The 15,144-nt window shown below is 51.1% G+C and overlaps 1 protein-coding gene across 1 annotated transcript in view; it reads left to right on the top strand.

The window, feature by feature from the left end:
- The window catches only part of LOC107117653 (multidrug resistance-associated protein 9-like), a gene marked incomplete at its 5' end in the record, with an annotated part of 75,101 nt that overhangs the window by 14,685 nt on the left and 45,272 nt on the right, over positions 1 to 15,144 (top strand). The window contains 5 exons of the mRNA XM_015419810.1: positions 271 to 474; positions 8,536 to 8,670; positions 11,338 to 11,443; positions 11,539 to 11,604; positions 14,626 to 14,715. Coding sequence (XP_015275296.1) covers positions 271 to 474; positions 8,536 to 8,670; positions 11,338 to 11,443; positions 11,539 to 11,604; positions 14,626 to 14,715 — 601 coding nt within the window. The remainder of the gene's footprint in view (positions 1 to 270; positions 475 to 8,535; positions 8,671 to 11,337; positions 11,444 to 11,538; positions 11,605 to 14,625; positions 14,716 to 15,144) is intronic.

Genomic DNA, 15,144 nt, shown 5'->3' with positions numbered 1-15,144 from the left:
TTCTTCTTCTTCTTCTTCTTCTTCTTCTTCTTCTTCTTCTTCTTCTTCTTCTTCTTCTTCTTCTTCTTCTTCTTCTTCTTCTTCTTCTTCTACAGAATTATTACCACGTAGGCACTCACGAACATGAAATTGAGCCAACTTCAGAGGACGGCGGAAGACAGGAAGGCCTGGCGTGATCTGATCCATGGGGTCGCGAAGAGTCGGACTCGACAGTGCGACTGAACAACAACAACAAAAAGGCACTCATTTCACAATTCTGCCGTTTTACAGATCGGCGAAAGGGGGCTTAACCTTTCCGGAGGTCAGAAGCAGCGCATCAGCTTAGCTCGCGCCGTGTACGCCAACAGAGATATCTACCTGCTGGATGACCCTTTGTCCGCCGTGGACGCACACGTCGGGAAAAACATTTTTGAAAAATGCATCAAAGAAGCCCTGCAAGGGAGAACAGTGCTGTTGGTGACTCATCAGCTGCAGGTAATGAAAAAACAAAGATAATTTGGTGTCAGGAGGGGCCTCGTCTGGACGGGAAGTAGTGTCCAGGGCAAGGAAAGACGCTTGGCTGGTTGCCTCATGTTATGTAGTGGGTTGCCGCATGGATAAACGACCGACGACGTGGTGCATGGCATGCTTTATTTGGTACACAACAAGAACAAGGAACAAACGGCCGGCAGGCCAACTATATACATACCTGGGAACACACCCCTGGTCACCATTGGTGGGTTTGAATCTCCCGCCACGGTTCCCATTGGTTCCCCAGTGGAGGGACTAGGAGCCTAGTCCCTATTGTTCTTCCAGAGCCAAGCTCTGGCTGTCACTGGCCCCCCGGTGGAGGTCAGCATACACTACACCTCAGAAATCAGAGGGACTGGTTTCTCGCACCCTCCTCCCTGGCTTCCCCTGAGCTAGCAGTTTTGAGTGGATGGGTGCAACAGCTCTTGGCTCCCTCAGTCTGCCGTTCTGCTTCAGGCTCCGTACTTCCTCCCTGGCTTCCATGTGCGGCAGCATTTATTTCCTCCTCAGTTCCCTGGGTCCCTCCCCGTCCAGGCCTTAAAGGTACGGAGCCATGCCCAGGTTACCTCTGTCTTCCTACCCCCGGGTGAACTTGCCCCACCCTTCCACCTCGTGGTCAGCTCCTTGCCGCTCGTGCCATTCCCTACCACAGCTAGGCTTGCCAAGTCCCTCCCCCCCGGGGAAACCCCCGCCCCAGAGGCCCGTTCCTCACCGCCGCCGGATCGGGCCCCAGGGGGAACTCCACCCCGATGTGCACGTCACCCGGAAGTGACGCAACCATGCCGGGCACTCTGGGGGCTGGGCCACGGTCATCCGAGGGAAAACTCTCCCCCGCTGCTGCTAAATTCACACTTGGCAACCCTTCCACCTCCCTTGACGGCTGGGCCTGTCTGCAATGTTCCCTCTAAGCTGTGAAGTCTTGTGAGCAAAAATTTCTACTTTGTAAGCGACTGGCATTAAAGTGGTGAGTGAGTGATTTGGCTGCTGCATCAATTAGTTTGCTCTGGAGCCATCCTTCCTGAGCGAAGACAAAAAATGTGTGAGCCGGAGGCTAAAGAACGGCGAGCTAGCTCACACTGACTCAGCTTAGAGGGAACACTGCTCCCCTGGCGGGTCTTTCCGGCAGGATCCCAGGTCCTTCTTTAAAGCCACAAAGGGGTTGCCGCTTGACTGGCGTTGTACTCTTTGGACGTCAGGAGGGCCCTCGTTGAGCCCTCCCTCCTGACATTTGGTTTCGTGTTCTTCGGGTGACGTGTGCTCTTTCTCGTGGCAGATTGCCGAGAGCCCTGATGGCATGGCTGTCAAGGCCAGGATGGGAAATTCCTGGAGATTTGAGGGTGGAGCCTGGGAACAGGGGCGTTTGGGGGAAGGGATGGAGTTCAGCAGCGTATAATGCTGTAGATCCCACCTCCCCAACAGCCACTTTCTCCAGGGGAACTGATCTCTGTAGTCTGGAGATGAGTGGCACAGGGGATTTATCCTCTGGTTAAACATCTGAGCTGAACAGGACTGCTGTCAGTTCTAGCCCCACGCTGGTGTGAGCAACCAGCCTTGTCCCCAGCTAGCCGTCCACCCAGCGGTTCGAAAGCTTCGGCGAGTAGATAAAATGGGTACCACTCCTTAGAGAGAGTGGGCACACTAAACCCCTGGTGGGGGTGGTGTTAGCCGACGAGCGGAAGGTCCGCGCGTAAGATCAAAAGCCGAGAGAGATCGACGTGGCATCAAAAAAGTAGCCTGTAATGGGCCATTCCGGCCAGACGGTGGCAGTGCTGCGCTGCAACTGAGAAAAATGCTGACGACATCAAGCGACACTGAGTGAGAATGTTGCTGGAACACGTCTAAAACTTACAGCTGACCAAACTCCCCATCGACTGCGAAAATGTGTGTGAATTAAAAAGATATATGTTGTCCTCCCTTACCCTTATCATTGTTAGTCCCGTGTGAATTCATGAGTAACTGTACATAAGAACATAAGAACATAAGAGATGCCAATGTTGGATCAGGCCAAAGGCCCATCCAGTCCAACACTCTGTATCACACAGTGGCCAGAAATACCAGTGCCATCAGGAGGTCCACCAGTGGGGCCAGGACATTAGAAGCCCTCCCACTGTTGACCCCTCCCCCAAGCATCAAGAAGACAGAGCATCACTTGCCCCAGAGCCCCTAGCTATACCTTGTGGCTAATAGCCACTGATGGACCTCTGCTCCATATGCTTATCTAATTCCCTTTTGAAGCCGTCCATGCTTGTAGCCGCCACCACTTCCTGTGGCAGTGAATTCCATGTGTTAATCACTCTTTGGGTGAAGAAGTACTTCCTTTTATCCGTTCTAACCCGACCGCTCTGCAGTTTCATGGAGTGCCCACGAGTTCTTGTATTGTGAGAAAGGGAGAAAAGTACCTCTTTCTTTACCTGCTCTTTCCCATGCATAATCTTATAAACCTCGATCATGTCACCCCTCAGTCGTCTTTTCTCCAAGCTAAAGAGCCCTAAGTGCTTTAACCTTTCCTCATAGGGAAAGTGTTCCAACCCTTTTATCTTTTGAGTTGCCCTTTTCTGCACTTTTTCCAAAGCTATAATATCCTTTTTAAGGTGTGGTGACCAGAATTGCACACAGTATTCCAAATGAGGTCTCACCATTGATTTATATAGGGGCATTATTATATTGGCTGATCTGTTTTCAATACCCTTCCTAATAATCCCCAGCATAGCATTGGCCTTCTTTATTGCAGTCACACACTGTCTCGACATTTTCAGTGAGTTATCTACTACGACTCCAAGATCTCTCTCTTGATCAGTCTCTGCCAGTTCAGACCCCATCAACGTGTATTTATATTTAGGGGTTTTGGCTCCAATGTGTATCACCTTGCACTTGGCTACATTGAACCCCATTTGCCACATTGACGCCCACTTGCCCATCCTTGACAGATCCTTTTGGAGTGCCTCACAATCCTCACTGGTTTTCACCACCCTGAACAACTGTAAATCACTCAGAGCCGGCAGCTCTGCAAGGATTGAGCGATCAATAAATTGAAAGATTCTTATTCTTATTCTTGGAGATCTCCAGGCACCACCTGGAGGCTGGCAGCTTGACATCATAGGAACTTGGAACAAATTTCCCTCTTGGGGTCCTTTTTAGGATAAGTAGAGGTAAAGGTTTCCCTTGCTTGAAAGCCAATCAAATCCAACTCTAGGTGGCGGTGCTCATCTCCATTTCCAAACCAAAGAGTCAGCGCTGTCCGAAGATGTTTTCGTGGTCATGTGGCTGGCGTGACTGAACGCCGAGGCGCACGGAACACTGTTACCTTCCCACCAAAGCGGTATTTATTTATCTACTCGCAATTTCTTGCTTTCGAACTGCTCGGTTGGCAGGAGCTGGGGCCAGAGACGGGAGCTCACTCCGTCACACGGCACTCGGGTCTCAAACTGCCAAACTACAGACCTTCCGGTCTGCAGCTCAGCATCTTAACCTCTGAGCCACCGCGCTGTTCTGAGACGAAGGGCAACGACAGAAAGAAAAAAGCCTTCACAAGTAGATACATCTGTCACCTGTTTGGGAAATTAAAAAATGAAAGCCACATAGTATCTTTGATTTGATCCAGCCAGAAATGACACCCAAAACAGTGGGTGAGAGCTTTCGCGTTCTCCAAACATTTCATCAGTCTGTTGGTTTTAAAAGGGAAGGTGAGGGGGAGAAAAAGATCTATCATGCCGTCAAGAAGAAGAAGAAGAGTAGGTTTTTATACTCTGTTTTTCTCTACCCAAAGGAGTCTCAGAGCGGCTTGCAATCGTCTTTCCCTTCATCTCCCCACAACAGGCACCCTGTGAGCAGTGCTGCCCCTAAGGTGTGGAGTCTTGTGAGCCAAAATTCTACTTTGTGAGCTTCCTGGCATTAAAGTTGCGAGCGAGCCATTTGGCTGCTGCATCAATGAGTTTGCTCTGGAGCCCTCCTTCCTGAGCGAAGGCGAAAATGTGTGAGCCGGAGGCTAAAAAACTGTGAGCTAGCTCACACTAACTCATCTTAGAGGGAACACTGCCCGTAAGGTAGGTGGGGCTGAGAGAGTTCGGAGAGAACTGGGACTTGCCCAAGGTCACCCAACAGACTTCATGGGGGGGGGGGAGGAGCGGGGAATCAGACCTGGTACTCCAGATTAGAGTCCACCGCTCTTAACCACTACACCACGCTGGCCATGATCTTAAGGCTTTTGTGCATAGACTTTCCTTTGGACCAAAGCAGGGCTCGAGTTGCCATCCTCCAGCTGAAGCCCAGATATCTCCCAAAATTACAAATGATCTCCAGACCACAGAGTTCAGTTTCCCTGGAGAAAATGGCTCTTTGGAAGGTGGACCCTATGGCATTCTACTCCACTGCAACCTCTCCCCTGCCTACGCCCCCCCCTCCCCAGGCTCCACCCCCAAACCCCCAGGAATCTCCCAACTCCCAACTGTTGATTGATTTTAAATGTTTTTAATTGTTTTATGTGAGGCTTGTGCCTATGGTTGCCAAGTCTGGGTTGGAAAATACCTGGAGACTTTGGGGGTGGATCCAGGAGAGGGCGGGGATTGGGGAGGGGAGGGGCTTCAGCATGGCCCAATGCCTCAGAGTCCACCCTTCAAAGCAGCCATTTTCTCCAGGGGAGCTGATCTCTGTCAGCTGGAGATCAGTTGTAAAAGCAGGAGATCTCCAGGCCCCGCCTGGAGACTGGCAATCCTGCTTGTGCCTGATTGTGAGCCGCCCTGAGCCTGCGCTGCGGGGAGGGCGGGCTATAAACCGAATTTATAAATTAAAAAAAAAAAAAATCAGCGCTCCCCTTCTGCATTTGAAACTTGTGGTTTTTAGGGGAAGAAATGTTTGGCTCTGCAGTTCTGCTTTTGGAGATTCATTACCCCTCAGGGCAAGACTCCGTGAGGATACGTTTGGGTTTGTCTGAGCGGCTCTCTCTTTGCTTTGTCTTTTGTTATTTGTGCCTCTCTTTTTTTTTCCGGAGCGAGAAGTATCACGGCACTCAGCCAGCTGGTGGCGGAAGAGTCACAGCTCAGAAACGTAAAACAGAAGCCGAGAAACGGGCGCTTTCGATTGGAATAGATGCTGAGAGTTGGGTTGTCTGTATGTGCAAGTCAAAATAGGGTTGCCAGTCTCCGGGTGGCCTAGACCTGCAACAGGTCTCCACAGTGTTCCCTCTAAGCTGAGTTAGTGTGAGCTAGCTCACAGTTTTTTAGCTTCCGGCTCACACATTTTTGCCTCCGCTCAGGAAGGATGGCTCCAGAGCACACTAATTGATGCAGCAGCCAAATTGCTCGCTCACAACTTTAATGCCAGGAGCTCACAAGGTAGAATTTTTGCTTACAAGACTCCACACCTAAGAGGGAACATTGGTCTCCAGGTTACAGAGATCCGTTCCCCTGGATGAAAGGGCTGCTTTGGAAGGTGGACTGTATGGCATTATAACCCACGAAGGCAACCAGTGCAGGGTGTGGGGGACTCACCAGGAGCAGGAGGGAGGCCCAGGTGACATCGCCAGCGACATGGCTAGGTCATTTCTGGCATGCGCCAGAAGTGATGTCATCATGCTGCGGTGTTGCAGTGCCGCTCTGGTATTTGGGCAAAAGCTCTATCATAAAAATGGCTTCTACCATAGAGTTTTTGCTCAAATACCAGAGTATTGCCCCCGACATTGCTAACATCATGATGTCACTTCCTGTGCACACAGGAAATGATGTCGCCATGTTGCCAGCAATGTCTCCTGGGCCTTCCTCTCTCTCCTGGTAAGTCCCCCCACTGGCCAGCTGATTGTGGGTGGGGCCTGGCAGCAGGGGACCCTATTACAATTGCATTGTACCTGTAAGAAGAGAAGAGATTGGATTTATACTCTGCCCTTCACTACCCAAAGGGGTCTCAGAGCGGCTCTCAAACTCCTTTCCCTTTCCCTCCCCACAACAGACACCCTGTGAGGTGGGTGGGGCTGAGAGAGCTCTGACAGAAACTGCTCTTTTTCAAGAACAGCTCTTATCAGAACGATGGCTTTCCCAAGGTCATCCAGCAGGTGCAAGTGGAGGAGTGGGGAATGAAACCCGGTTCTCCCCGATTAGAGTCTGTGTACTTAATCACTAAGATGCTGAACTGCAGTCTGTGGAAGTTCGGTAGTTCAGCAGTTCGAGACCCGGGTGCCGCATGACGGAGTGAGCTCCCTTCTCTAGTTCCAGCTCCTGCCAACCTAGCAGTTTGAAAGCAAGAAATTGCAAGTAGATAAATAGGGACCACTTTGGTGGGAAGGTAACAGCGTTCTGTGCACCTTGGTGTTTAGTCATGCCGGCCACATGACCACGGAAACGTCTTCGGACAGCGCTGGCTCTTCGGCTTTGAAACGGAGATGAGCACTGCAACCCTAGAGTCGGATTTGACTGGCTTTTGAGCAAGGGAACCTTTACCTTTACTTACTTAACCACTACACCAGACTGGCTCCCAGACTGGCTGTAAGGTAGAAAGGCAGCTCATAAAATGTTCTAAACAAATAAACAGGGCTTAATCTAGCACAATATTCCCACTTGTGCTAGAGTTCTTGCATAATCGGAAAAGCGAGAGCAAGGCTGCAGTAGCTGTTTGCACGAAGTCTATCTTACTGTATCCCCGCTTACATTTCCACTTGGAAAGGCTCTCATGTAACTGTTTTGTGGGTACCATAATATCGAGGGAGGGAAGCCCTAGATGCCGCACATAAGAAGCGGAATGGTTTTAAGTCTGTTTCTGTTTCTGCTTGACCATCGCTGGAGCCGACGTACGAATGCCAGATCTTCTGGCATGGCAGGAGACCTCATGCCGGCAGCTCACTTCCCCGCTGCTGCTGCTCAGTGGGCCAGCACTGTCCAGACAGGGTGTGGATAATTCCCGGAATCATAACTGATCTCTAGATGAAAGAGATCAGCTCCCCCGGAGAAAACGGCTGCTTTGCAGGGCGGACTCTGTGGCATTATAGCCCACTAAGGTCCTGCACTTCCTCAGACCCCACCTTCTCCAGGCTGCATCCCCAAATCTCCAGGAATTTCCCAACCTGGAACTGGCAACCAATCTTCAGGTGGCACCCGGAGATCTCCCATAATTACGACTCATCTCCAGATGACATAGATCAGTTCCCCTGGAGAAAATGGTGGCTTTGGAGGGTAGACTCTATGGCATTCAGGCCTATAGCCACAGTAGGACATTTAGGGGCGGTGCCCCCTCACTCATGGTCCACGCCCCACAGTTCCCACTGTGGGAGTTGTGCCGGCAGGTAAGGAAAGACCCTTCTCTTCTTCACCTGCCTGCCAATGGGATATCTCTCTATCTCTCTCCTCCCCCCCAGATTTCCCAACCCTCCACCACCCAAAATTTTCTGGCTACACCCCTGGCCAGCAGTCGAAAAATTGGGGGCGAAATCACTGTCACCGGGAAGCGGTGGTGTCACCCCCACTTCTGGTGTGACCCGGAAGTCATGTCAACGCTCCAGCATTCGTCCTTATGCTCAAGTGTTGCCCCCATGCAATGACATCACTTCCAGGTCGCACCAGAAGTGATGTCACGGCCAATGTTCCCTCTAAGCTGAGTTAGTGTGAGCCACCTCACAGTTTTTTAGCCTCCGGCTCCCCCAGTTTTGTCTCCGCTCAGGAAGGGGCAGCTCCAGAGCAAACTAACTTATGCAGCAGCCCAATCGCTCGCTCACCCCTTTAATGCCAGTAGCTCACAAAGTAGAATTTTTGCTCACTGGAGCAAACTAACTTATGCAGCAGCCAAATCGCTCGCTCAACACTTTAATGCCAGTAGCTCACAAAGGAGAATTTTTGCTCCCAAGACTCCACCGCTTAGAGGGAGCATTGGTCACGACACCACCAGGGAAGGGCGCCTTTGGGTTAATAAGTTTCCTGTGGGTTGCAGGCTAGCAACCCTCGATCCAAGCCACTGGTTTTGAATGTTCTGGGTGAGTGCATCTTTGTTTGCCATACTGATTCTGTTCTCTTTCCTTCTTTAAACCCCCCCCCCCCAAATCTTCAGTATCTAGAGTTTTGTGATGAAATCATATTGCTGGAGGATGGAGAAATACATGAGAGCGGCACCCACACGGAGCTGATGGAAGCCAAAGGGCGCTACGCTCATCTCATCCAGAATCTGCACATGGAGGAGACAACAGTGGGTTTGCGCTTCTCATATTCTTAGGGGAGGGCGGTGTCTTAGCTTGTGGGCTGGCCGGGGGAATTCCTGTTGCCCACTGTTGGAAATGTGATGCTGGATTCAGTGGATATTCAGCTTAGTCCAGCAACGCCCAGAGCCGTACAGAGTCCTGGGTAGGTTACGAACCTCCAGGTGGGGCCTGGAGATCTCCCAGAGTTACAACTGATCTCAGGCCCGCAGCCAGGATTTTGTGGCTCGTGGGGCAAATTTATCCTCCGGTGTGGCTGAAGTTCTCAGTGGAGAAAGAAAAGCCATCTAGCCAACAGAAAGCTGTCACCCGGATAGACCTCTAAACTGCACACTGTCAGCCACTTTAGATGACAGTTCTTAGCTGCTGCAAGTTAATCACTTCTGCCAGCCTAGGCAACAATTATAACAAGCTGGCAGGTGGAGGTGATGACCTCTAGGCTTGCCAAGTCCCCCCGGGGGGCGGGGAACCCCCGCCCCAGAGGCCCATTCCCCGCCGCTGCCGGATCGGGCCCCTGGGGGAACTCCACCCCGACGTGCACGTCACCAGGAAGTGACCAGGAAGTGACGCGACCACGCCGGGCACGCTGGGGGAGGGGCCACAGTCATCCTAGGGAAAACTCTATGGTTTTCCCTCAGATGGTCGACCCGGGAGTCCCCCACTCCGGAACAAGGTGAGACTTGGCAACCCTAATGACTTCTGTAGTCAAGAAAGCTAACACTTGGGCAGAAAAACTCTCTTAAAGGAGACCAGTTTCTTGACACAGAGTTCGAAGTGATCCTAGAGGTCACCTACTCCAACCCCCCTTGCTCAGAGCAGGAATTAGTCAACTACAGCACCCCACCTCTGCTTAAAAGAGCACAGGCTGGTGTGACCTTGGGTCAGTCACAAGCCCTTTCAGAGCTGTTCTTTCAGGAGCAGTTCTCGAAAGAGTTCTCCTGGTCCCACCTACCTCACGCAGTGCTCCCTCTAAGCTGAGTTAGTGTGAGCTAGCTCACCATTTTTTAGCCTCTGGCTCACACCTTTTTGTCTCAGTTCAGGAAGGAGGGCTCCAGAGCAAACTAGTTTATGCAGTAGCCAAATTGTTCACTCACAACTTTAATGCCACTAGCTCACAAAGTAGAATTTTTGCTCACAAAACTCCACAGCTTAGAGGGAACATTGCACAGGGTGTCTGTTGTGGGGAGGGGAAGGGAAAGGAGATTGTAAGTTGCTCTGAAACTCCTTCAGGTAGTGAAGGGTGGGGTATAAATCTACTTCGCAACCAATTGCCTATGCAGTAAACCGGATGCATAAGCAAGTTCCTTGTTTGCTAAAGGGGGAGGGGTGTTGGAGAACACCATAAAATGCCCATGTTGGCCCAAACTATCTACTGCTTGCAGAAAGATATAGAGCCCCTGCAGCTTCATATCCTGAGCAAACAGTTCATTGATCTTTTAACTTTCTGGGCATCTCTTACCTCTCATCGCTCACAAGCCTAGTTGATTTCACAAAGTAAATTTATAATGGTATCAAATGGGCCTCATTTAGTATTCTCAAAAATTGATCAGCTTGGTTATCCATTCCAAAACATATTCTGTCTCCCCCTGACACTGCTGGAAATATAGCATGGGACTTTCAGATCTGGTTGCGTTGGAGATTGCAGGGGATCTAAGAATTCCAGCCAGACTGGGTTTTTTCACATTCTGATGTCTTACTTTGCAAGTATAAAGTAGGAAACAGGAGCAGGGATTGGTGCCCCAAGAACAGTAGCAGTCCGTACCCTAGACGGCTTTTTAAAAGAAGTATTAAATAATTTTATTGAGGATGGCTTGGTCAACAGCCACAGGCCCATGATAGCTAAACAGAACTCCCAGAAACAGTCTGTCTCTGAAAACAGGGATGCTGTGTGGGCCCGGGGGTCCCCCAAAATTACAGCTCATCTCCAGGCTACAAAGATCAGTTTCCCTGGAGAAAATGGCTGCTTTAGAGGATGGACTCTATGGGCTCTGTCCTCCCCAGGCTCCATCCCCAAATCTCCAGGATAATCCCAACCTGGAGTTGGCAACTGTACTCCTTTCCAGTGTCCAGGGGGGACCTGGCAACCCCAGGGCTATTTTTGGGCAGGAACGCACAGGAATGGAGTTCCGGCTGGCTTCAGAGTTGGCCACGCCCACTACAGCTAAAGCCTCTGCGTGCCTGGCTACAGAGGGAAGGCCTGGAGAGCGACCCCCCCCAGCGACTCTGAAGCGGGTGGGCCGGGGGGGGGCTGGAAGGATCGGGGAGGCATTTAAGGGCCGGCTTGCCAGGCATCCCACAGCCGTGGGGCACCTGGGCAAGTCAAGGGAAGACATGGGGTGTGGCCTAATATGCTAATGAACTGTGCTGTTGGGATGTGGCTAATATGCTAATGAGTTTCCACTGTTGGGTGTGGCCTATTATGCTAATGGGTTCCTGCTGGGCTTTTTCTACAAAAAGAGCCCTGGCCGCAACCTTATCTGAAAACTAGGTACTAGGGAGTGCTGTTGATGCCTTCACACCCCACTAGTTTGTTTCCTGGAGTCATCTGATTGGTGACTGATGGACCCTCTGGGCTAGATGGACCCTCTGTCTGTCCCAACAGGGCGGTTTGTTACGCTCTTCAGTAAAATCTGTATGTATGTATTTATTTATTTCAGCCTCCGAACGACGATTTCAAATTTATTTCAAATCCCATGACCGGAACGCCAGAGGAAGTCCAGGCGAACGCCACAGAAGCAAACGGCAAAGGAATCGACAGTCCTGGTAAAAAATAATGCGTTACAAACGTAGCCAGCATTTTCCCCTACTTTTTGTGAACAGAAATGATGGTTTCCCTGACTGATTTCTAATCTCTGCAGTCTTTGATATGTCTGATGAGAGAATGCAGGAAGCCAAGAAGGACCCCGAAGAAGCGAAAGACCCAGGTATGTGACACAACCCCTCGCGCTCTTGTTTACTGGCTGAATATGTTTCCAAATATGTCCGCGCTTGAGTGGAAGTGGATATGCGTATGCTGAGCCGCACTCGATTTGAATGCACAGCTCCACTGTCAGACCTACCTTGTGCAAAGACGTCTTCGCTGACGGAGACGCTGTTCGCTTCCTCGAGGAAAAAGGCAGGAACATCAGAGCCTTTGGCGTATGAGGCAGTTTCAGGAAGGGAGCCATGTTGGTTGGCGGCAGAAAAGCAAGGCTAATTCTGCACTGGCTTTTTCCTCCATTCTTTTACGAAACCCACGTTGGAATGGAGATTCCCCTCTGCATTGCATGCAGCTTTCGCTTCCTTTGACCATTGGATTTTATGGTAGCCTCCACACTCCACGCGCCTTTCGCTTCCTTTGAGCATCAGATTTTATGGTAGCCTCCACACTCCATGCTCCTTTCGCTTCCTCCACACTCCATGCCGCTTTTGCTTCCTTTAATCACCACATTTTATGGTACCTTCTGCATAGATTTATGGTCATTTTATGGCCGTTCGGCGTAACTTTGCTATCAGTACGGCATTGCCCCGAGGGATTTGAATGTCGTTTTGACCTGCACTTTTCCCTCTGAGTTGAGAAAATGTGGAGCAAATGTTAGATGCAGAATCACCCCTAGTTTCAAGCCCAGCAGCAGCTTAGAGAGTGACAAGATTTTCAGAATGTAAGCTTTCGAGAGTCCGAGCTCCTTTCGTCAGAGACCTTCGTTGGTATCTGACAAAAGAGAGCTCTGAGTCTCGAAAGCTTATATTCTGAAAATCTTGCCGCTCTCTAAGGGGCTGCTGGACTCACATCTAGGTCTTTGCTCTGTCGGGATGACACATGCATCTCAGTAGCGGCCATTCCTTCAGCAGTCCTAGAACCTGACTCTACATTCCACTGTTTCCGGTCCACCCCAGGTCCCATCAAACCAGTCACAGAGCTTGACTCTCATGCGTATGGAGCCCCTGATCGGATTGGGACCACAACATGCCGGTTGAGGGGGATTACGCCTTCCCCGCTGGGCCGTTCTCACAACCTGAGATGATCCCAGGGAGTCACTATTTACCCCACTGGGGAAGCGTAACTGATTTGACTTGGGCTCACGTGCCACCGTTTGAGGGGAGCTGCTGATGCTGCTGGGAGCAGTGCCAAGTCTGTCCGGTCACGAGGGTTGCTGGCCACCGCAGAGTGGCAACCGTTGGGAGATTACCGGGGTTTGTTGTTGTTCAGTCGCACAGTTGAGTCCGACTCTTTGCGACCCCATGGACAAGATCATGCCAGGCCCTCCTGTCTTCCGCCGTCCTCTGAAGTTTGCTCAATTTCATGTTCGTTGCATCTATGACACTGTCTAACCATCTCATCCTTTGCCGTCCCCGTCTCCTTTGACCTTCAATCTTTCCCAGCACCAGGGTCTTCTCCAGTGAGTGCTCCCTTCTCATTGGGTGGCCAAAGTATTTGAGCCTCAGTTTCATTATCTGGCCTTCCAGGGAACAGTCAGGGGCACCCTTTTAAAAACCTGCTCTATGGGGCTGGAAATGTGACTTCCCTTTGATACCTGTCACGTTTGTGTTCCTGAAACTTTCTCGAGGAGAGGGCGTTTAAAAGACACTTAGGGGGGCAAAGCAAAGTTATGGGGATGCTACAGAACTCCAGGATGGAAAAGAAATTATTACTTGTTTTTATGCCCTCCTTTTGGTGTAGTGGTTAAGTGCGCAAACTCTAATCTGGGAGAACCAGGTTTGATTCCCCACTCTTCCACCCACAGCTGCTGCATGACCTTGGGCAAGCCATCGTTCTGTTAGAGATGTTCTTGAAAAAGAGCAGTTTCTCTCAGAGCTCTCTCAGCCCCACCTACTTCACAGGGTGTCTGTTGTGGGGAGGGGAAGGGAAAGGAGTTTGCAAGCCGCTCTGAGACTCCTTCGGGTATTGAAGGGCGGGGTATAAATCCAATCTCTTTCTTCTTCTTTTCTCCACAGTGGGGACCCAAAGTAGCTTATCATATGGTTCTCCCCTCCCTCCTTGCATTTGAGAGCCAGTTTGGTGTAGTGGTTAGGAGTGCAGACTCTAATCTGGGAGAACCGGGTTTGATTCCCCACTCCTCCACATGCAGCTGCTCGTGTGACCTTGGGTCAGTCACAAGTTCTCTCAGAGCTGTTCTCAAAAGAGCAGTTCTCGAAAGAGCTCTCTCAGCCCCGCCTACCTCACAGGGTGTCTGTTGTGGGGAGGGGAAGGGAAAGCAGATTGTAAGGTGCTCTGAGACTCCTTTGGGTAGTGAAGGGCAGGGTATAAATCCAATCTCCTCCTCCTCCTCCTCCTCCTTCTTCCTCCCCCTCCTCCCCTCACCATTGTCCTTCATTTTATCCATACTACGATAACCCTGTGAGATAGGCTGGAAGAGAGCGTGACTGGCCCAAGGTCACCTGGTGCTCTTCCATGGCAGAGTGGGAGTTTTATTCTGGTTCTGGCAGGTCCTAGTCCAAAGCTGTAACCACTCTGCCACGCTGGCCTGTGGACCACAATGTCCCCATTTCGGGACGAACCATGAACTTAAGCAGTTGGGTGATAAAACAGCCTTGTGAGGAGCAGAAACCGGTCCCATCGCCTGTCCGCCCCCCTTGACTTTATATTTCACTTTATATACCATTAGCAAGGAGGACAGGTACATCAGTAAGATTCTGCATTCCGAGCGGCAGGATATTGATCACGTTCTAGCCAATCAATGCCCTCCTGCCTTTTAATTCCGCTCACGGATCCTGATTCATTCAGCAGCCATTAGAATACCAGGGGGAGCATTTACCATATGGTCTCATCCGGGGGAGGCTGGCGGTGGGAATAGATTCTGCCGAGGCTCCCGCGAAGCCTCGGATGTTTATTTGAGTGGATAGGCTCGAGCGACGTCCAATTTTGCTTAAAATGCATGAGATTTGTTGGCTCCCAGATAACATTTTCGGCGTGAATAAATACTCGGGCGTTTTCTCCGCTGCAGCCCCTGCCAACCAGCTCGTTCAGAAGGAGCAGAAGCAAGAAGGCTCCGTGTCGTGGAAAACCTATCACACTTACATTAAGGCATCCGGAGGTACACTCTGCAACATACTGCTTTTCTAGGAAACTAGAATGTCGCTCTTCAAAGGCGCCTGATGTTTAGTTATCCCTTTTTTTCCTCCTGCCAAGGAGCAGGAAAGAGCCTACACCGGCTAGCCCCCACAACAACCCTGCAAAGTATGTCAGGCTGAGGGAAAGCGACCGGTGCAAGGTCACCCAGTGGCCTTCAGTGCTGGGGAGAGATCTGAACCTGGGACTCCCAAGGCTTAGGCCAGGGGTCATTTCCTGCGGGAGCGCACAGGAGTGGAACTCTGGCAGTAAGGAGCCCAGGGGGCGGGCACATGCCACAAGCCCCGCCCCCTGCTCCCAGCAGCCCTCAATCAGGCCACGAGGAGCAGGAAGCAGCCAGGTAAGTTGCAGAGGCCCCCCCCCCCCCCCCCCTCCACGTACAAGCACTCCCCCC

Source organism: Gekko japonicus, unplaced genomic scaffold (assembly GCF_001447785.1).
Source record: "Gekko japonicus isolate JY-2015 unplaced genomic scaffold, Gekko_japonicus_V1.1 scaffold2472, whole genome shotgun sequence".
NCBI lineage: Eukaryota > Metazoa > Chordata > Lepidosauria > Squamata > Gekkonidae > Gekko > Gekko japonicus.
This window is presented reverse-complemented; position numbering and strand designations above follow the sequence as displayed.